We start from the raw sequence: 23,022 nt of genomic DNA, 5'->3' as shown, positions 1-23,022 counted from the left end.
AGGTGATCTTATGACAGAGAAAGTAGACTACACAAAAAAGACAAGACAGAGCTGAGAGACATAAATTTGGACTTTTATCATGAATAAGTACATGGAGAGGGTAAATGTTTCAATAATAAAGAATCAACTATAAGTAACATGAGAACATGTAGACTATGTGGGACAATATTTACAGTAAAACGTATTCAGTTGATATAACATTCAATGATGAGTTATATTTTGTACACAGGTTGCTCATAATGTGATGGGGAGGTCATTGTCAAAACTCAGCTACAGACAAAAGTTACAACGTACTACATGTATGCAGGTCATGGGTACAAACTCAATGTACTATAGCTTTCAAACGAAACTCATTCAGATATGGAAAAATCTACATGATTCCATTGAATTTGGGCTTTTTCTCCAGGCTATTAGCTAGCAGGACATCAGGGTGTCTTTTGGATGCCCTACACTATGAAAACTAAGAAATTAGACGCCCTCCTTTTGCAGGGGACACCTAGAGGACACCCTGTTTCCCTGGTAATTACATACACATGTACATGTACATGTGTTCCCCCCACACACACTGTGATTGTTGTTTTTTCCTCATACCAGACGGCACGGGACAGCATGAAAATGGATTGACATACAAATCAAAGCTTCCAGGTACATGTAAGTGTTCATCCATCTGGGAAGTCTAATCCTGTCTATAAATCCAAGCTAAAGTCTGTTGTCCTCAATTCTGGTCTATGTTTGCAGCACCTTGCCGCTCACTCCAAATGGAGGTCAGCATCTCGTCTGCCTGGTGGAATGAGTTCAACAGATCGCCGAGCCCCTCCTCCGCACAGAAGTGCTTGATGTGTTTCATCAGCTCCACTAAGGTGTTCAGGTCCTTGATGGGGTTGTCCTTGTGAGGTTCAGCGTCCCTCGTCTCTGTGTTGCTTGTTGCTTTGTCCTTATCAACGACTGACGACTCTTCCCTGTTAATGTTATCTGTAGTGTCTTCTTCATTGTCATTATCAGATCCCTCCCTGGTCTCCTCCTGAAGTTCATCCAGGAGAATCGTTGCGTCCTCGTCCCAGTCGCGCCCCTCCAGGTCACATGTGGGCAGATCTCGGTCGATGAGTGACAGCTCGTCAAACTTACATCCGAAGAGCTCCTGTGTCAGCTGGTCCGTGCCGGCGGGATCTCTGTTATACGTCAGGTCCTCTGCTTCACCCCTTTCTTCCTCCGGCTCAGCAATACCTGCTACAAAATGTATTCAAAGAAAGGTATACTATCATATAAGTAATTTGTATTGTAACTTGTCATCAGGGAACTTCATACCTCCATAAAATATATTGAAAATATGCAAATAACTTACACATTTACATAATCTATGCAAGGGTATGTATACTTACATGTATGTATAACTTATAAATGTAAAAAGTTGGAAATTGCTAACATTTATCATGTTTATCACTTAAATGAATGCAAATTAGGCACATTTTTGCATGTTTGGTACCCTTCAATGTTCCACCAGCCATAAATGAAATGAAAATGAAATGACATATGTTAACATTTTACATGTATTACAGTATAACCATGGGAAAAACTGGAATGATGGAATTTCTTAATTGATTATGAAAATTGTGTTAGTACTTTTGTGAAGCCTTGTTTTATAGCCTCCTATTATATATGGGAAGCAGTAACTGTGATGTCTTAATGTGAATGACACCTTTCAGCATACAGTATTTTCTAAATGTTGGGAGGAAAAGTTAGGAAAGTCTACTTTCTATGTTGTCATAATGTTATAACATAGTGCATCTTTAAGAACTCTAGATCTGCTACTCCCTTATACACAGAATGGCCAACTTACCAGACATTCTCCAGACGAAGCCTGCCTTCCTGAAGCATGTCTGGATGGTGCGCTGGGGAACTTCCTGCCAGGCAGAGTCGACCCACTGTACGGCCTCCAGGACACTGACCTGCCTGGCGAGCTGCTCACCTGAAGACGAAGGAAAATGTCCAGACTTTGCATGGCGTACAAATGAAAATGACTGATAAACTGATGGATGTAGTCCGATGTACTGACTGATAAGTACTGTACTGACTAAAACGGCTCAAAAGAGAACTAGAAGTAGTCATGTTTTTTTTAGTGCCAGTGTTACCGATTGATGAGTTCAAAAAATCGTAATTTTCTAGAACTATTGTAGCCAGAAAAATAAACAAGTAAACTATAGAAGAGTGCGTTACCACCAAGTACCGCTTGAAGTTGAAGCTTCAGTATTCTAAGATGACTAAGATAAGAACGAGCGAGATGTACAAAAGTTAGGCGTGACTTCGAAGCTGGTGTGTTACGCCGAAGAGCGGTTATACCGGCTATACAGATAAAAGTTCCAAATACCTGACGCCTCGCGGTGTTTCTGTCTTTCCTGGAGGACGCGTCTCAGCTGTCTCTTGCGGTAGTTGAGTTTGAAGCTGTGGATGACCCCCTGGCCCAGCGGCTGGTATCTGGACGTGGTGCTAGGAGGGAAGAACACGAGCTCCACGTTCCTGTACCTGACATGAGGGTGGCTTGGCGCGTGGTCCAGGAAGAGGAGAACTTTGCGATCCTGGCTCCCCATCTTGCGATCGAAGGTCCTCAGCCAGTCAAGGAAGAGTTCGGACGTCATCCAGGCCATTTTGTTGTGGGCGTAACTCACGGGGAGGCTGGAAAGTTGCACGTTCTTGAAGCACGGAGGGCGGGCCGCCTGGCCGATCACAAGCGGTCTCTCTTTTTCCCCAGCCATGTTCACACATAGGAGGATGGTAAGGGAATCTTGGGCCTGCTTCTCTCTGCTAAAGTAGGAGTGATCGCCCTTCACTGGCAACACCGTCTGGTTGGACGTCGTTCGGAAGAACAGGCCGGATTCGTCCAAATTGTAGATGTCTTCTGCGGAGTAGCCTGCAGTGATGTCCGCAATCCTGTCCGGCCAGTCCTTCGCGACTGCCCCTGTGACTCCGGTGATCTTGGCTCCGATCGCGATGTTATGGCGGTTTTTAAAGCTCTCTAGCCACCCGTTTGACGCTTTGAAGCCTACAACTCCGAGTTGTTCTGCGAACTTGAGAGCTTGTTGCTGCAGCATTGGTCCGGTTACGGGACGGGCGCTTGTTTCACAGAAGTAATGCCAACAGAGTTTGTTGATGTCTTCATTGGCCGACAGTCGGGTGTTCCTTTTCTTGTTGATCGGCGCGTTCTTCTCGTAGTCCTCCAAGTACTCACGCTTTCTCTTGACGATGTTCTGAATCTGAGTCTTCCCCACCCCGAAGTCAAGGGCGATGGCTCGAGCCCCGGTTCCGCCCTTCTCGTATCGCCGAATCACTTCGATCTTCTGTCCCAGCGTCAAAGTCTTCTTTACCACCTTGGATCGCGCGCACGATTCGCTCGCCATCGTAGAAATATGGAATTAGTAGACGCGGCTGGTATGAATTGTTTGGCCCCGTGTGGTCGACCAACTCTTTTGTCTGCTTGAGATATTCTACTAGTAATATGGGGGAGTGAACTTTGTCAGAAACAACAGACACAAACGCCTTTTTTTTTCAAAATATATTAGGTAAAAAAAATCACACGTTTTGAAAACCTTTTTCAAATGAAGTTTATAACAAATAAGTGTGCATTTGCATGGTTGAGTATAAATAATAATTATTCAAAGTGAACTAGATCACCCGTAACGCAGTAGACTATTCCATTGACCTCAACCGCCATCTTTAATTTGGCCGTACCAAATCCAGTCGAAATCGGTGGATTTCAGCACGATTTTTCGCCCGCTGCCATCAAGAACCTCTGTCGTCAGACACTTGTGAATATAGTAGTCATTTTCGAAAGGGATTGGGTTACGGTCGGGCGCCGCTTGTGCTCAAATCGCGATGGCGTCTGGCTGGCGGTCGTCTTGCGCAGAAGGGCGCTTTGTGCCAAGTACCGAACAAACACTTATCTCCAAGCAGATGTTGGGGTAGAAGGTTGTACTGACTGTTGGGCTTCTGGCTTGTCTGACAGTCGTATAATGGCAGTTTCTCTCGCTGAAATACTAAAAACGGCGATTTTAAGGTCGCAAAAGAAAGCAGCACAAATTCATAGGACAAGGATGTGACTATTTCAAAGTACGAGTGGGTCAAGAAGACAAGGGATTCCGGGACCGGCGTGAAAGGGGATGTAGCTCAGATGGTAGAGCGCTCGCTTAGCATGCGAGAGGTACGGGGATCGATACCCTGCATCTCCAACAATGGAAACATTCTTTTACTCGAAGTTGCCGGGTTTTTTTAAAGTCGCCAGTTGTTTTTTAGTTGCCGGTTGTTTTTTGTTGTTGTTGTGTTTTTTTAGTTGTTCTTTTAAAGCGAGGGTCTGCGTGGGGGATCGATTACCTGCATCTCCAACAATGCCCTAACTCTTTTTACTCGGAGCCTGTCGCTTTTTAGTTGCCGGTTGTTTATTGTATAGCGAGGATCTGCATGGGGGATCCTGGTTTGTTTGTTTATTTATTTATTTGCACAATAAACAACATAACATGATAATTATAAAAACGTGCGGGAGGAGGGAAAACCTTAAGTGGCTTATTCTATACCCTCCTCATTCAACTGGTTTAACATTTGATGTAATGATAAAGAAGAAATAAGTAATACATACAGTACATAAACACTTTATGAATTACAATATAAAGTTCAAATAGTGGAATAAATGTAGCCTCTACCAGGCTCCGCCGATCGATGGGAAAATAGTAGAAATCGGCCAAATAGAGTGAATAGTATGCCGAGGGTAGTCCGCTATGCAGGGAAGGTCAATAGCCGACCATTAATTGAACTTCCCAGTGCATAGCGGAGTACCCAGAGCGGCATACTATTCACTCGATTTGGCCGATTGCTACTATTTTCCCAGCGATCAGCGGGGCCTTGTAGAGGCTAGAATAAATGAAGATTGATAAGGGTTATTACATGAAAGTGTGTGACTTTTTATTTTCCACAGCTTTCAGAGAAGAAATCAAACCCCGCATTAGTACCGTAGATATAGAAACTTACTGTAGAATAGCAATATAGAATGATCTTGTATTCATGTATACCTTTTGTTTTACCTTACATTTGTATTTCGACATTGTTGTCAACATGCAATTAGCCTACGGGCATGAATTTGCAATAAACTATTATTGTATACAGGCGACTAGGATAGCTAACGAAATATATTATTAGGCCAAAGTAAGTAAGTATAAGTAAGCAAGTAGGATATACGTTCAACGTCTTCGCTATACGTATCTGTCTGCATCAAGATGGTATCCGTAAAACCCTAATCTTCGTCCTTCTAAGACCTACCCACATTTCAAATATAATCTCATTCCACCTATGGCTTTTACGTCTTTTATGTTTAGGGTAACGTTACGCGTAGTTGATAGAACCCCGGATATGTTACGATGCGTCCGCTCCAAAATTGTCTCACTGTTTTCAGATTTACGAATGTTACTCTTGTTGGGGCATAGTTGAGAAGAGAGCACGTTGAGTAGAGTCCCAATCTCTGGATGTTGCCCTTGCCAAGTTGTAAACTCGTTAGGAACGCGACTAATATAGCAACTAGCTGCGTGTATCACTGCATTGGTATGATCCCGTCAGTTTTGCCCTTGAGCAAAACACCCTGTCCTCCTGTCTACTCAGAAGCTGGCTGCCTAGTTTGGGGAGTATCGGTGTCGATCGCGAGTCATCTGACGAATGTTACTTCCTTTCCGGAGAGTGAGCGCGCCCTCACTGCGTCACTGTTGCCACTTTCTCTCCAGCCATATCCATCGTTACTTGCCTCTGGAGAGGCTTTGACGCAAGCCCGTATAAAGAACGAGCAGTCGCTATGCCTGGCCAGACCACCGAAAGTCTGACAAGCAACTGGAACAAAATGACGTCCGAGAGCCGGCCACGCTTTCCCGCTCTGCACGTGAAAAACCTCGTCCAAGAGACGCTGCGACAGAACCTGGATGGACGCTCGTACCGCGCTGCCCTCTGCAAGGATCTGACCGGAAACATCCTGGACCAGCTAAATGATAAGCTGATAACGCGGGGACCTAAAGGGTACAAGTTCATCACTTTCATCGACGTGGGGGCGAACCAGACAGCCGGGCCTGTATTCTACGGGAGCCAGTGCGTCAAGGCTTTGGGCCAGGCGGCCGGGGATGACTTCGCGGAGGCGTCGTTCCAGAATGCGTCTCTGTACGGGATAGGCATCGTCTGGGCGGTCCCAGACCCCGCTTGGACCACATCTCGAGCCCGTCTGACCCCCACGGAACGTCAGTGTCAACAACACTTCCCCATTGTACAGGTCAAAGGCATCATAGAGGATACGATCGACCGTCATGCCGTCGGCCGGCGCTACGAGCCCGTGTTCTGTAAGATCTTGACGCAGAAGCTGTCCGCGGAACTGAAGACCACGTTGTTGCAGAAGGGACCGAAGGGGTACAAGTTCGTCAGTTTCGTGACCGTCGGATCTTCGGGCGGGGGAGACACTGTGTTCTGCGCGAGCCAGTGTACCTGGGGGAAGCCAGGGGACGATTTTGCCGAGTTTACCCGCCAAAACAGCTCTCTGTACGCGATGGCGATCGTCTGGGGTATCCGGGCAGAGTAGCTTTCTGACTCAAATATCAATCGCATACATGTAACAGCCGCTGATAATTGCTAAGACGAGAGCTGAATCTGGTATCTCACTGGACAGCGCCAAATTGCTCCAGACATAAGCAAAGTGGCCCGTGTAACCCGCCTGAAAGTGCTTCTTTTTTCAAATTTGACATTTGATTGGCAAAAACGAAAAGCGGCGCAAAGCGGCCCCAAACGGTAAACGGTTTTTATCACTGCAAATGTACATTTTTTTAAATAAATTTCTAATCATCGCACATTCCGGGCACGGCCATTTGGTTTGGCTCATCTGGGCTCAGTCATACACAAATGCGTCGCTCCTCAGTTGGCGCAATTCCCTAGCGCAGTCTGACGCAGTCCAGTGAGGTACCCGCTTAAGGGTCAGGATACGGGTTGATGTCTGTTATATATATATATATATATGTATGTTATGTATGTATGTATGCTGATATGTCATAATTGTTCTGTACATGTAGCGCCCGAATTTTGTGTTCTTCGGTTTCTTTTTTGTAGGTCATGTCAGACCCAACACGATTTTACTATATTCAGGATACCATTTCATTCCGTTGTTAATTCTGTATGTAAAGACTGACTCCGCATATGGTTTCATGGTCATCAGATGATCCGCATTGCTCGGATGGTACCTCCGGTTAGTCACCCCAGAATGTCCCATGTGCTGTGGGTGTTCAATTCATCAATGCCATCGGTATATGGACACCGTTTACCCATGGCACTATCGTGGCTATGGTGACGACATTAAAATTCTTAAGCGAAATAAAAGCTGTCGTACTTATAATGATGTTTTATTTGCACGTTCTTGTCCAAGGGCTAATTGCAACATGAAACAATGCATAGAAAGGGTATACTGTACAAATGGCTATAATATTATTATAGCTAACGTAACGGGCTTCGCGTCTGGTGTGTCGATATTATCACGTTGTTACCTCCGGGAAGGAGGTCAGTAACCTCCGAAAGGGGTACTGTTTTTGTGGATACAATTATTGTGTTTGTGTGTTCGCAGGTATAACTCGAGATCCTTTGAAAAGGTTTGTTTGAATTTTGGCATGCTGGTAATTATCCAGGTCCGTATAACGCATGGCGACTTCGGGCATATGGCAATGTTTAGAGATATCTGTATATAGTATTCTTTTGTTGTGATCTGTAACGTTACTTATCCCAGGGGGTACCATAGAGCACAATAAAGGTCTTCGTTCATTCATTATCAAATACCATTCATGACGAGCAATAAACTTTTATTTTTTCTCTCATAATGTACGGTGACTCCTGGTCCGACAATTCAGTATAACTAACGCGGTATCGCACATAGATGGAATGGATGCGGGGCCAACGTCAGTGACGAAATACTTACTACGCCGTCAGTGTGCCGAGGTGGAGCGCCCTCTGGCGTCTTGCAGTTGAGCGACTGCAGCAGGGTCGAGAACAGGAAAAGTTTCATCCTGGCCAGCTGTAGTCTCCAAGCATACCTACGGGTTGCAAAGACCGTATCCAACTGGCAGAAGGAGTTTTTAGGGTTGCTATAAAACTCCTTTTGCCAGTTGGATACGGTCTTTGCAACCCGTAACTCTGCTTGGAGACTAGCCAGCTGCTCACCAAGACACACGTACACTCACAGCAGCCTGGAAATAAATGAATGCCCAGTAGTTAGATCAGTAGTTAACGTTCATGGTTGAATAGAAAGAATGTGCGAGTGTGCATCAGGGTTGGGTAACAAAGCTGAAGAAGTGAATGAACGAGCTCGTCAGTCGAAAATTAATAGAGAAGTATAATTTTTCATAAACAAGGAGGTTGTTAAATAGGGGGCATGTCGTGTGGCGCAAGTGTAAGAGTGCGCGGCTGTCAAACAATGGGACCCGGGATCTAATCCCGGGTTGTGCCCAGATATATGTCCGAACTTGCGCCCCGGCGTTGTGCCCTTGGGAATGGCACTTAACACGACTTTCCTCACTTCACTCAGGTGTAAACGAGTACCTAGCTCACTAGGGTTAGGGACGTCCCTCTGATAGGACGTTAAATGGAGGTCCCGTGTTTGGGGAGAGCCACACCCCGCGCACGTTAAAGAACCCATCACACCTTTCGAAAAAGAGTAGGGGCATGCCCCGGTGTGCGATGGTCCAAATCTTACAGTCTGGTCTGGGATGACATCTTGAAAAGGTGATAGTCACCTGTTATGTCAATAGTGTGGTAAATCGAAATAAATATATAAATGTCCATCTTGTCCAGAAGTGATAAACGATGGATGTCACTTTTTAATCGTTTGTCCCAAACAAGTATTTTGACATGAGTAAATTCACTATATACAATGTACAAGTCACTACAGGTCTACCATCTTCTACACCAGGATTTCTCTCAATGGATCCAAATAGCAAATTCATGTGCATATTGACAAGTCATAACCCCTGCATTGTACATGTAGGATTAGGACAATATATGAAGAAATGTCCATATTGCGACCCCACCGGTGAAAAAAATTATCTAGAGCCGGACCAGTTTTTCACCCTTACCAGACTGGACCGCACTTTCCGCTTCCTTAACCTTTAACCCCACCTACTTCTGGGGAAAGACACGCCCCCCTCTGCGACCAGCTGCTTACCGTAGACTTTGAAACTTTATGCGCACAGTTTTCACTGTAGACTTTCGCTACGAATTGATTACTCCACAAACAAATGCATAGTTATAAAAATAATGTTTAATTTCAAACTAAGAGCTCAAAGATACCACGAAATTTTTATTTCTTTCAACTTTCAAGGATTTTAAGTGCTCCGAAATGGAAAGAATTTACAGTAACATGAATTTGGTTTGCGCGGCAAGTCTGAGAGCACAGCATGCAGGATCAGAGGTAGAAGGGATTCGTGCTTCTTGACGCCCGCGTTTATCACCTTTGCTAAATGGTCTCACTCTATGCTATATGTAACCGGTATGTAACCAGAGACAATACGGGACAAATTGGAGATAATGTAACGTCGCATTTTCTAGCGCATGTCGGCTGCTAGAAAATATAATTTGCTGTGCACCACAGATCGAGGGAGGTCTAAATAGATGGCGGCGGACAGGACAAAAGATGGGTCTTACAGCAAAGGTGAGATGATTTTACTTATTTTGTTCAATGACTGACGACCTTAACCGTGAATATGTATTATATTTGTCTCACTGGGCTATGTTAAAGCACAGGTCACATCACATAAGGCGAAGGATCAACCCAGGTTCATGTCAACAACATTTTGCAACAACACTTAGTAACAACACACGTGTTTACAAACACAAGTTGGCACCAGTATATATCTAGAATTAGGCCATGCTGATTTGATTGTATGGATGGCATCCTCTGGGCACCCCAAAACTAATGCGAGCGTGCAGCAACAACAAACAAAGAAAGAAGAAATGTAAGGCATCCAGGTATGGTATCCAGGCAAAACTGTTGACTTAATTATGAAATCTATAACGTTACATTGATAAATAAATAGATTTCAGTACTTTTACTTAGTACTGAGTAGTATTGGTCAGGAAGGTTGAACAAATGACTGAGCATACACTGTGACTCTAGGACATGGTATGCCAAACAATAAATTCTTTGTTTTTCTTCTTTTCCCATTAATGTTAGTGAAATGAATGAAAATGAAAAACTGACAATTCTTCACATTTTTCTTTGGTAACTTCGTACCTGCAGCCTGTAGTATCCTGCAACAGTTGTTCCCCAGGGTCCTGACACTGCAGGAGTATCTGGAAGAGCTGTTGGCTGATCAGGATGAAATACCTCCACTACTGCAGGAGGGAGACAGTCAGGAGTAAGTAGTTCACTAAAGAGGGGGAAAAGTGCGCTGTGCCCCCATGCCCTGACCATCCACCCCCATACCATGGGGAGCAGATCCTCTGACAAACATAAAATTCTGGTTGACCATACTGATACTGGTACTAGTAGGTCACATGTGGCCACAATCTTCCACTGTGACCTGTTTGACAGTAATTTTGCCCCTCAGGTAGCCTATTAGTAAGTAGAATGCCTCATTCTAACTTAACCATGGAAGGGGGGAAACTCCACACCATGGAAGGGGGAAATCCGCACCATGTAACCGCTTGTTTGCTGTGCTGCCTTGCAATTTGCTCCCCTTGTAATTTTTTCTAGGAGGAGCAAAAGGAGGACGTCTAAATTCTTTTTTTTTTCTTAGTGTGGGGCATCCAGAAAGTGTGGGACGCCCTGACGCCCTGCTAGCCTGGTTTGTAAGTCTTGCCTGTGATTTCAGGTACATCCAGCTTCTCCAGACTACCCAGGTGGGTCTGACAGTCGATCAGCGACCCCTGCCACCACAGGTGTCGTTTCAGCAGGTGTCAAATCAAGACGAAGTCATTCTCAGGACAATAGAGGTGAGGCATTTCTTGTTTGTTCTCATAACTGGTGAGTTGCCTTGAGCCCCAGTTACACATAGCCGAACATGGCTCCCAACCAGCAGCTATCTAAGGTTGGCAGTAAGTTGGAAGCAGTCTTACATGTACCAGTTGGATTTGGATTTATTGGAATTGCAACAATGCAATACACGTGGGACACAGGCAGCTATTGCCGATGCTATGACCCCCACACATAATGTACCCGATTTTTACACTTGGGTGGAGTGGGGGAAATCGTGTTAAGTGCCTTTTTTCCCAAAGGCACAAAATCGGTGGCAGCAGGGGATTCGAACCCGGAACCCCTTGGTTCTGATTCGGAAATCCTGCCGTTACGCCACACGACCCCCAGTTTTAGAATAAGAGACAAGTTTGACTCCCAAACACACCTTGACCAATACTGACTTATCCCCACCACCATCTTGAAGGTAGTATAGTGTGTACAGCCCATAATATTCAGCTGTTGGCCGTCCAATGGGTAGCATCATTAGCATGCTCTTACTGGAAGGGGCTTATTAAAAATCTTAGCTATTGTCCAAGCAGAGGTTAGATTCCGGCCTGTTTTAGACGTCTTTTTAGTCGTTGTTTTGCTGTTGGTCTTTCTATTTTGATAGGTTTTATTTGTGTGACTGTTGTTACATTTCAGGTGAATAGAGGTGAAGAATGTGGGATTTTTTGTTAGCTAGTTCTCATAACTGGTGAGACTTATATCTAAGTGGGGTTAGACCCTCGGCCTGGCCTGTTTTAGACTTCTTTTTAGTTGTTGCTGTTGGCCTTTCTATTTTGATAGCTTTTATTTGTGTGACTGTTGTTACATCTCAGGAAGAATGGGGGATTTTTTGTTTGCGGGGTTAATTAGACTCTGGACTGTTTTAGACTTCTTTATAGTCGTTCTTGTTGGCCCTTTCTAATATTTGTGTGACTTTTGTAACATCAGACTCTGTTTCCACATGTACAGAAGCTGTGCAAAAGTCCCGGAGGCCCAGGGCAGAATGTCCTCAGTTTAGGCTACAAGCTGGTGAGTTAGCCTGTGCAATTTCTTTCCACTAGTTCCACCATTAAATATAAAGACTCTTTGTACACAACCAAGTGATTTATTCAATCAATGTTTTGTTGACCATCTGTCACCTTCCTCAGGGCAATTCTGCCTGGTTCACATTGCACTACAGCACTACAGCACAGGTTTGGGAAAACCGATTGGCACCTGATTCCCTATTGGTTACAGAGTTGGGCAGCAGGGAGAAGGTTAAACTTCTTTGGAAAATGACATCCCCCTCCTCCTTACTTGTCCACAGGCAAGCCACAACAGCAGGAGTTTTTCCACCAAAGCTCCTCGTATTGAGAATGTTCATCCAGATGCGAAGATCAGGAAATTTCAGAGAAGAGTATGGAAGACTCTTCTTAGTAGGTAAGAGGGTCGTTGTCTTGCTATATTGTAAATGCATTTATGTTTGTGGAATTCAGCTTCATTGTAGGGAGACAATGGAGTGTTCGCGTTGGTTTTAAGTTCATGGTTGTAACAATGAGGCCGGTGGGCAGAAGACGGAACAAGCATTTTTGCAATGGTTCTAAATTTGCGATGAAAATACTACGATACTACAAAAATTTCGACATGAAAAAGACGACAAACAAAGAAATCAAATTGGTGTGTCCACATGTATGGAAGAAAGACATGTACACGATATCCCCTCTTCAGGACCTTGCAATGGAAGTTCCAAAACTAGGCGAGGATGTATTTTCTGTGATAGGAAACAAATTTGTTGATTTTCATTTTTTTCCACATTTCTGCAGGATTGGTGATGATGTCATGACCCATCTCCTCAGTAGCTGCTCCCTTTTTCAGGCAGGGCCCCCTAGCTGCTACATTCAGATTGCAGGTATGCCATCATACAGTTGTGTAACACAACATTTTTCTTCACAACAACTTCTTTCTACTAGTAGATCTAGTGTGCAAAGTCCAGTGGTTAGCAGCCCTGCCTCTGGAACTTGATCCCAGCTGTGTTGCATGTATGCTAGTGGAAAGGGTCGCAGTCCTTAAGACGGAGCGTTAAGCCGTGGTCCACTGTTCATTGTGCTTGTGAAAAGAGCTACTCAGAGTAGGGAATTTCCCTGGTACTTAGTACAATGAACCTGTAAATACTGTGTAAAAATATTGTCTGTATTCTATGTCACAACCTGGGGAAGAATAGCTCTTCAGTGAGCTAAACTGGATCAATTTCACTTTAATCTCCTTCTTGAAGAACTTTATTGACTATTTTGTTATTATGTAACAAACGTAGTTGTTTTCACAAATTTTTCCTTTTTTCTTAGGTGTCCCTGTGTATACACTGCACAGTGATTGGCACAAAGTTCCTGCACCACGAAGGCTAATAAAGGCAACAACAGCAAGTACCAGTTTGAAATATACCAGCCGACTTTTCAAGAACTGTATGATAAAGAAGAAGGTAGGACATGCAAAGAAGAAAGGGCAACACTATGGACAACAGCACAAACAAGACACTAACGTCACATGTAAGAAGAAGCTTCGCCATGCATCAAAAGTTCAGCAAAATGCAGAGAGCGCTGATTCCGCAAAAGTGGTATCTATGTCTTCCAACTTAAAGAGGGGGCTTAAAAGGAAACATCCTGAGGAATCTCACAATGTAGTTCATCAAAGGCAGAAAATTGGACGCTATGAAGACTCAAATAATGACAAGGTCGCATCAGAAAACATCTGCTACTCTAGACCTGCGGATGAAGCCATCTGCTACTCTGCAGATGAAGAAGGCGAGATGGCAGTCATGGCTGATCCTGTGTTGCCATTGTGTTCTCATCACCCTAATGTGGGTCATCTGCAGAGGTCGCTTGAAGGTCATCATTGGTCAGACGCAGAGCAAAGACGTGCGTCTCGTGACGGTGAGACCTTTGACCACGTATGTACCAGACAGGATACAGACATCACAGACAGCGATCCCATGCTAACTGATGCAAGTCAGACAAGACTGGCGGGCAAGAAATGGAAACATTGTGAGAAGGATGATGACAGAGAAGTTAAAAGATCAAGGCAGGAACTAAGGGCATCAGAGACATCGACAGGAAAGAGAAAACAGAAGAGAAGGAGAAAGAAAAAGAACCATAGACAAGGGAGAAGAAAAAGGAAGAGAGAACTTAAAGTGAAAATTTCCACAAAAGCAGGAAAGAGAGACACTCCAGGAGCAAGGAGTCAAACAAGTGAAGAGATATCAAACAGGTCTTGACAACATAGTTGACTTTTAGCAGTGACCCTTGGCCTGTCAACTATCATAATTCTGCCCAGTACTCTAAGACTGCCACATATAAAACTGTTATCAAGGCCTTTTAAGAATGTCTTGAACACCCGGATACCTGAAGTGTGCATGCCTCTGGGATCACTGATGCTGCATTAGTAGATCTCTTTATATCACCTTTTTTCAATGTGGCAGTCTTATGGTTTGATTATGACAGTTGATGCTTCATGTACATCAGGAATTTAAAGTATTCTCAGTCACACCTATATAATTATATAGAAAAGTACAATGATCATGACGAAATGACGATTCTAATTTCATTTTGGCTTTCCTTTTTTTTCCTCCCTAACCTGGAAGCATTCTCATCAGGCAGATCTGAAGGTTTCCTTTTAAAATCAAGAAATTGCTCTCAGCCGCAAAGATTTATTTCCAAATAGAATACCCCTAAGCAGTCTTCATGTTTTCATTGTTACAGTAACAAAATGTATTTTTCTTCCCACAGTTCAGAAAAGGTCATCTCTAAAACTGTGGTACTTTATGCAGGTCATCCACAGAGATCTGAAGATTGTAAGCATCTTTATACATCAATTACTAGTACATTGTATTGTATTTTATTGTTATTCCTACTAGTGAGACATGTAAGTTAGTTAAGGGTGTACATCACCATACATAAATCATTTACATGTGGAAGTCATTTGCACAACTTGTGATGAAACAAAAACATGAAATTCTGCCACGGAAAAGACTTTCACACATGCAATGCTTAAGTTTACAACAAAATCATAGATTGAATTTCACAGATGCAAGTTTGCACATTGTACCATTGAGAGTGATATTCTGTACTGCTTAGCTATTCTGGATGGGCTTCCTGCAAGCAACAGAGGTGCTCAGAAGTTGGTGGAGGAAATTTTCCTGCAGGACGTACAGAAACATGTCCACGAACCTACAGACAGCACTGCAGCAGCTACACTTCCCACAGTTAATCAGCAGCAAACTCAGAAATGCAAGGTACGTGGTCGATTCATAATCCTCAGTTACATGTAACTGACATCTTTGTCACCGCAGTCTTCCTTCAGTAAGACATCTGGAGCCGCACAGTTCCAGTTTAGAACTTTTATTCGGCCTGTCATGTGGTCACTGTCATTGGATCATCCAAAGATGTGCTGAACGAAATAAATGTAAGATGACCAATAGATAAAGATGACCAATAGATAAATACTAAATATTGGTCACTTGTGTTCAAATGTTTAAAGAACAATGACAGTCGTGTGAGCCAACTCAGAGTTCACATATACAGTCCATCTTATTCACAGGTGATCAGAACTCCGAGGAGATATGTTAAAGTCCAGAAGCTGTTTGTGGAGCTCCTGAAGAGACGCAAGTAAGTTTTGTTCTGTCTAAATTTAGTACCTAATTCATATGAGAATGATAAACAATATTGTACTACCGGTTTTCTTCATATTCTCTAATGCATGTTTGTACAGATACAAACATCATTAATTTAGATTTGCAATTGAATTCAGTTGATGAATTAATTATATATTGATTTGGCTGTTCAGGGCACACAGCCAGGGCTGCCCAACTATCATATGGCTATTACAAAGGGCTAGCCCTGCTGACAAAGACAAGACATTGATGAATGAATCTCATTGACAATCTTTCAGACAGTGTAGATATTACTACTTGGTGGAGTATCACTGTCCAGTCAGTCTGAGACCACCAGGACAGCAGCAAAAAGAAGGATCACCAGGCAGCGACAGAGAGAAGAGTCCAAAAGACAAGCACCTCCAAGATGCCCCTGTCTTATACAGGAGGCCTCCAAATGAGACAGCTAGGGAGAACACAGTAGGTCTCCTATCATTAGGACAGCAGCAAAGGGAAAGTTCAGCAGGCAATGCCAGGGAGGAGACTCCAAGAGACACGCACCTCCAAGATGCCCCTGTCTTTTATAGGAGGCCTCCAAATTGGACAGACAGGAAGAGCACAGCTACAGAGAATCCCAATGGTCAGTTAAACTGTCTACTAGTGGTACATAACGGAACAAGGCCTCCCGACGTTCCTCCAACCATGGTTGGGAGTGGTACAGAAGCTAGGTCAGCCGTGGTTGGCTGGTGTCTTGCTTGGATGGCTGGTGTTTTGCTTGGTTGCCTGGTGTTCGGCTGTGCCAGACGAATGTTTTGAAATTTTCCACATTCATATCTCTACTATCAATTGTCCATCAAATTGTCTCACAGAGTCATCCTGTTTGTACATGTAGGTGTCCAGCATGAGGCAGTTTCACATAGCATTCCACAGAGAACAGATGATGGAGCATCACAGGAGTTCCTCATGTCCCAACATTCCAGTGTACAACAGGTACACCTAGCCTCCTTCGCAGGCTTCCTAAAATGGCGGCGTATATATTTGGGGGAGGGGGGGACGCGAGTTCTAACAAGGGCCAAGGCTCTCTAATGCCGGCAAGGGAGTTCCGCTGCCAATGGAGTTATGTAGCCGAGGGACGTACTAGGAAGCCTGGGAAGGAGGCTAAGGTACACTTCTCTAAGCTAAGGTACAGTCCTCTTCTCCTGCTGAAGTCCACATTACAAAAAACATGTAGTTTCGTAGAACCATTTTAGGATTATCGCTTTGAAATAAATCCTGATAATTTTGGCATTTAAAATGTTCAGATACTTCACCTATTTTGCCCCAGATATGTTTGTTTTTTTGCAACCCAAAAGAGAGAATAATGGAAGTGGAAGCTGAACTCTGTATGTGCTTCAACTCGTTAGAGCACTATGTCTGCACTATGTAACCAAAAATATTGCCGCACAGATCTATCAGCTGCTGAGGAGTATACTGCGTAAAGTTATCCCAGAGGACCTGTGGGGTTCCCGGCACAACAAAGCCTGTTTCCTGACCAACGTCTTACTGTTCCTGAGGATGGGTCGGTATGAGAGGATCTCACTGCACCGGCTTATGACTGGAATGAGGGTCTGTTCAACAGATTCTCACTTGTTTATAAATCCATGGTTTTACTTAATATGTTCATCTGTAGAGGTGGGTACAGGTACAGGGTACAGAATGACAGTGTCTCTTTCATTTCTGTCAAATACAATTGCCTGCTTTGTTATTTTTCCGTAAGAATCGAAGTATTTAAATTGGTATGTTTCTAGTTGATTTATTGAGCAGCGTTTTTCATTTTCAGTTGAACGACTGTGACTGGCTGAAGTTAGACTCCAACACACTACAAGAGTTCCGGACCAGACGAGCAGTTCTGGGCAAGTTGGTGTGGTGGCTCTTCAACAACTTTGTGATCACAGTTCTCAAGGTACGTACATGTACCAAGTTCTTTAGAATATACAATAATGGCATCTTTAGAGTGACAGCTGTGGCCAAACTGCTTGTGTAGATATAGTGACTTCAGTGTACTACGGTACTGTAAATGCAGAAATGTTCGTGGTGAACTTAAAACCGCCGCAAAACTTTTTGCCCACCTAGGACTGTAGCGCTACTATTGTTTCAAACGCGAATTTAAAACTGACGCAAACACTCCGTTTTCTGTTTACCGTGAAATAAAAAGCATGCGAACTTAAATGCATTTAAAGTGACTTCAGCCAGACTTTTCAAAGTGAGGAAAGTCTTCAGTTTTAAAGTGCCATTCCGTAGGGCACAACATTGGTGGCATATCAGCGAATTCGAACCCAGAACCTCTGGATTTGGGGCCCAAACACATTAACCATTGCGCCAACACAACATGTCAATGAATGCAGAAGATTGAATGGTTTAACCCAGTTGTTGACTTTCGAATTTTTCTTCACTACATATTCCAGTCGTACTTCTACATCACAGAGACAACAGCCCAGCGGAACCAGGTGCTGTACTACAGGAGCTCCGTCTGGAAAATCTTAAAGGACAAGGCCACAGAGCAGCACCTCAGCAGGCACATGCTGAGCCCAGTCAGCCAGACCACTGTCCAAAACCTCATCAGGTAAACTTTTCTATGCAATAGTACAGGTCCAGTGACTGAAACTATTAATGTTCGCAACTCTTTGAATTGCAGGAAGTTGCTAGCCTGGATGCCATCCGATTACAACCGGGGCTTCTATACTTGCTGCCAAAATCACCATTTATTCAGGGCAGCAAGTGTAGGAGCCCTGGTAGTAATCAAATGCCAAGTTAAACATAATTATATTATAGACTGCTACAAATATTGTACGACTTACAGCAATTCTCTTACGAAATGTTGTTGTCTGTACCAGGGACCAGCAGTGTCTGGGCGTGGCCAACCTCAGGTTTGTTCCCAAGAAAACAGGACTGAGACCAGTCGTCAACATGGGCAGACAAGAGAAGGTGAGTGACAATTTGTCAAGTAGCGCCACTACTAGAGTTAGTTTATGTTAATGAGATGACATGATAGTTACCGGTAGGGATCACATGGTTCTTCAGTCTTTTCCACTCCGCCATGATGTTGTGAATATTAGAATTCCTCTGTTGTAACTACGCATCTTGAGTCGCTTATTCGTGTCCTTTGGCCACTAAATGCGTGGTTGCAGCTCTGGGAGTCAAGGGCTAAATTGCTTGACATTGACAATATTGAATAAAGCAACAAGTACTATACTGTCCTTGGTGCTGATTTGTCATCAGGTGATAGTATGAAAAAGGATAGCAGTCTGTAGCTTTTATCTGATTGGCTGTGTACTGTTCTGTGCATGGTGCTGATTGGTCAAGTGGATAACTGTTTAGCTTTTAGATGTATCTGATTGGCTGTGTACTGTTTTGTCCATGGTGCTGATTGGTCAGTAGGTTACAGTATGGAGTGGAAAGCAGTCTGTAGCTTTTATCTGATTGCCTAATGTACTACTGTATCTGTCTATGGTGCTGATTGGTCAGTTGTTTAACTGTCAGTTTAAATTATATCTGATTGGCTGTGTACTATCTGTTCTTGGTGTAGATTGATTGGTCAATTTTGACTGGAGCGCTGATTCTCGCTGCTGTATGTAGCCAAAGTATGTGGTACTTTTTTGTGTCAAGAGAACTTCAATATCCTATGTTCTACCAACCTGATGAAACTATTCAGAGAACTAAGTAATCTTTACTTTCTCTGTAGACTGAAATGAATAGTACAGGCACTTCCATCAACTACAAGCTGCAGAACCTGTTCAAAGTCCTGACATACGAGAAGGAAGCGGTGCCAGACGTGCTGGGAGCTTCTGTGTTTGGGATAAACGACATCTACAAGAAGTGGAAAGACTTTGTGGTCAAGCGCAAAGCTTCTGGGTGCACTGAGTAAGAAACAGAATTTGTTGTGTCATGGCCTTCAACCTTCACATGATAGAAGGTTATTCTATGTATACTATGTATTCTGTTTGGGTAACCTCCATTAATATTAACCGCCGGGTTACATAAATCCCGCTCTTTGAAAATCAGATCTCTAAGTACCCAACCCCTCCCAACAGATCCCAACAAAGATGAAATTTATCGAGTCGACCCAACACTTCCACCCGAAAGCAAGCTCTCCAAGACGCCAGGCCGCGTACAAAAATGGAGGATAGTCAAATTTTTCGGCTTGATTACGCTTTACGCGACATGCACTGGCTGTAACTTACGGGAAATTTTCACCTCCTCCCTACGAACTACGTAAAAGAAAATAACTTCCCTACGAATTATACGCAAAATCAAAAGGGCCTGCCTACACCTTACTGAAAAGAGCATGCAGACTCTCACGAAGTGCTACAGGGTGTGTGTATCTTCTTCCAAGAATACGGCCCTGAAACTGAAGACCGCGATAAGAGACCATTTATCCTGGTTCTCCTGACAGAATGACAGCGACAGACGGCAGAACGCATCCTTATTATCTACTGATGTTCCAACCTGATGAAATCATTCTCAGAGTAACAGTTTGCATTGCACAGACTATCTGTCTTCCTGTTTGTGTGTTTTTTCCAGTCCCCTGTACTTTGTGAAGGTCGATATCCAGCACTGTTTCGACAGCATCCCTCAGGAGAAACTTCTCAAGGTGATGACCAATGTTCTCACCAGGAGGGCTGACTACCTGATCAGGTACCCGTCTCCACTTGAAAGTTCATCTGTGCTGGTAGAATCCAGTCTGATTGAATCAAAGTTGAATTGTAACTTGGACTTTTTGACAGAACAGCTCCAGTCTTTGTCAAGAAATGAGCTATCCTTGGACCCATAGCCTGCCTTTTTTGCAAGAGGAATAGAAGAAACCATCCATGTCCTTGACAAAGACTGAGGTTTTGGTGTGTCCCTTTTGGGTTAAGGCAATTTACAGTTCAACTTTGATTCAGGTACCTTTCTTTACTGTGAGATACGTTATAATTAAGTAAAATATTGATTGCCGGTGCATGCACAGCACTTTTTTTAAGAACTTGCTCCCACAGATATCTGTTGATCTGATTAAGAGGCTGACCAAGGTGTTTTTTAAAACTCCTAATCTTTTGAATGTGTCGTTTTCATATTGATCCGTGTGAAATATAGATATCGAACACACTTGAGATAACAGTGACGCTAAGTTGGAGTAAAATATGATTGCACACTATAAGATTCCTATTATGATGATAGGATAACTCCAGGACCTAAATATTATCCTTTGCTGCTTATCAGAAAAAGTCGCCTTTAACATATTGTCACAGTGATAACAATGACAAAGTCTCCACATTATCACAGGAGGTATGCAAAAGTGATAGCCACTAGAAGGGGTGTTCAGTGCACCTTTGAGAAAGACGTTTCTGTGTTGGAAGACTTCATCCCAAACTTCCAGGACTTTGTGTTACTTCAAAACCAAGCTGGAACGATGTACGATGCCATTGCTGTTGATCAGGTGCGAGTTGTCGTTTGTTTGTTCGTTTGTTTCACCAGGGGTAACATATTACATAGTACTTCTTTAGGGATGTCCCTGTAGTTCAACTGGTAGCTGACTTTCTGTTGAGCTCCCGGTTCCAATTAGTTGCTAACTGGCAGACCCCGGTTCAGTCCTGGGTCAGGACATCTTGGTTGGGGCTGTGCAGCCTTCTTTTTGGAAGGGATGTAGATTGGGGGTCCCATGTTTGAGGAGGCGCCTCGAGCATGTTAAAGGAGAAGCTCTTATAAGCTAACAGGACCAGGAAAGTCCCCGTTTTCTGAAAAATTGAACTTCACAGCCACCCCAGTACAATCTCAGCCCCCGACAGTCACAGAAACTGAATCAGCTACACACTAGGCCAGTACACCACAGAAACGAGCTAAAGCCCTGTCAAGCAATCTCTCCCTGTAAGAATATACAATATACCACTAGCTACTTGAAAAAACGTCATGTTATCATACTTCTCTAATCACCTCAATTGAGGATGACTGCTTTACCCTTTTAAACATTTTTGGCTGTCCCTTGAACCCGTCCCTAGGTCTGCCAGCACTATACAACTTCCGCCAGTCTGTTGAGTCAGCTAAAGCAGCATGTCCAGAACAACGTGATCCAGATCGGCGGGATCTACTACCTTCAGATCACGGGGATCAGCCAGGGATCCCGCCTCTCCACTCTGCTCTGTAACTACTTCTATGCCGACATGGAGAGGAGATATCTGCAGGGGATGGACAAGGATGGGGTGAGTTGGACAAAAATTATATTAGTCTCGCTGGTATAAATTCTGTACCACAGAAGAATTATAACAACAAGAAAATTGATCTAGAAGTTTATAGTCATATATAAGTGTGAGAAACAACAACTTGGTCAGAGAAAAATATTCTAAGAAAAATTAACGTCCTCACAGTCTTATTCTTGTACACAGAATAGTTTTCATTCTGGAAGATTTTTCTTCAACAAAGTAAAGCCAAGAATGTCATTATTTTTTAGTGCAGGACTGAACTCAGTTTGCTTTGTGTCTCAACTAGACATGCTTTTAAAATCGTAGTAAAGAGATGGCAAAAAACCCAAACATGAAACTACAATTTACATTAATGTAAAAATGTAATAAAGTCTGTTCAAGATTTAAGTTTAGAAGTATTTGGTAGCCTTTATATAAACAGGTAGTTTTTTGTTGAAATTGACAAAAACTTTTTCCCATATATAAGTTGCTGCTACGTCTGGTGGATGACTTTCTGTTAGTTACTCCACATCTGGACCAGGCTACAGCCTTCCTCCATACCATGCTGGACGGTAAGTGTTTAGAATACCATCAGTACAATCATACTCATTTACTAAATTGTCTTTGTATCATAAGAAATTACCTGATGCGTGCGGAAAGGAATTGCAAAGCTGGCATCATGTATAAAGGAATTGCAGTTTGTTGATCACAAGATGGTCATTGACATTGACTTTAAAAATTGTATTTTTTTAGCCTTTGCTCTTACATTTGATGGAGCTCAATGACTTGCAGACATTCAGCTGATCCCTAGATAGAATCCAAAAATGTCCTTTAGACCTCTAAATACCCTTAATTGCCGCACTAAACAAGATAAATGTGTTTTTAGTTGCAGATTTATCTCTGTGGAGAGAGCTAATGTCTTGCTTTGTGACACCACATATACCTTTGTGCACTCATAGAATCATACAATGTTACATTTTTCTTCACATCAAATGGTGTATTATTACTTAGGTATCCCCGAATATGGGTGCAGTGTGCATCCTGACAAAGTCATGACCAACTTTCCTGCCTGGTACAAGGACGTTGTCATCACGTGTCAGCCGACGGTCAGCTGGTTCCCGTGGTGCGGCATGCAGTTCCACACACGCCTGCTAGGGAGCATGAAGGACTACACAAAATATGCCAACCGCAGTGAGTGAAAGTTTTGTTTCTACTCTACT

At 43.4% G+C, this 23,022-nt stretch overlaps 2 protein-coding genes and 1 non-coding gene across 3 annotated transcripts; 2 read left to right on the top strand and 1 right to left on the bottom strand.

Moving 5' to 3' along the window:
* Positions 1-52: 52 nt before the first annotated feature.
* LOC136444683 (tigger transposable element-derived protein 4-like) lies at positions 53-3,489 on the bottom strand. Its single transcript, XM_066442369.1, has 3 exons — positions 2,366-3,489; positions 1,838-1,966; positions 53-1,227 (listed from the first exon to the last, which is right to left on the bottom strand). Exons 1-3 carry the CDS (start codon positions 3,390-3,392, stop codon positions 716-718), a joined length of 1,668 nt encoding a protein of 555 aa, XP_066298466.1. The 5' UTR covers positions 3,393-3,489; the 3' UTR covers positions 53-715.
* A 658-nt stretch (positions 3,490-4,147) lies between these two features.
* Trnaa-agc (transfer RNA alanine (anticodon AGC)) lies at positions 4,148-4,220 on the top strand. Its single transcript has one exon. It is a non-coding gene; the product is annotated as a tRNA-Ala (tRNA).
* Positions 4,221-9,657: 5,437 nt separating this feature from the next.
* LOC136445115 (telomerase reverse transcriptase-like) lies at positions 9,658-23,001 on the top strand. The gene is made up of 22 exons (XM_066442976.1): positions 9,658-9,697; positions 10,247-10,403; positions 10,860-10,980; positions 11,957-12,016; positions 12,294-12,406; positions 12,790-12,875; positions 13,309-14,227; positions 14,746-14,810; positions 15,094-15,251; positions 15,557-15,624; positions 15,908-16,248; positions 16,501-16,598; positions 17,055-17,213; positions 17,428-17,550; positions 18,053-18,210; positions 18,482-18,572; positions 19,330-19,508; positions 20,169-20,282; positions 20,910-21,063; positions 21,623-21,823; positions 22,290-22,374; positions 22,814-23,001. The coding sequence occupies exons 1-22, from the start codon at positions 9,658-9,660 to the stop codon at positions 22,999-23,001; spliced, it is 3,678 nt and encodes a 1,225-aa protein (XP_066299073.1).
* The last annotated feature ends 21 nt before the right edge of the window (positions 23,002-23,022 follow it).

This window comes from Branchiostoma lanceolatum, chromosome 11 (genome assembly GCF_035083965.1).
Source record: "Branchiostoma lanceolatum isolate klBraLanc5 chromosome 11, klBraLanc5.hap2, whole genome shotgun sequence".
Taxonomy (NCBI): Eukaryota; Metazoa; Chordata; class Leptocardii; order Amphioxiformes; family Branchiostomatidae; genus Branchiostoma; species Branchiostoma lanceolatum.
This window is presented reverse-complemented; position numbering and strand designations above follow the sequence as displayed.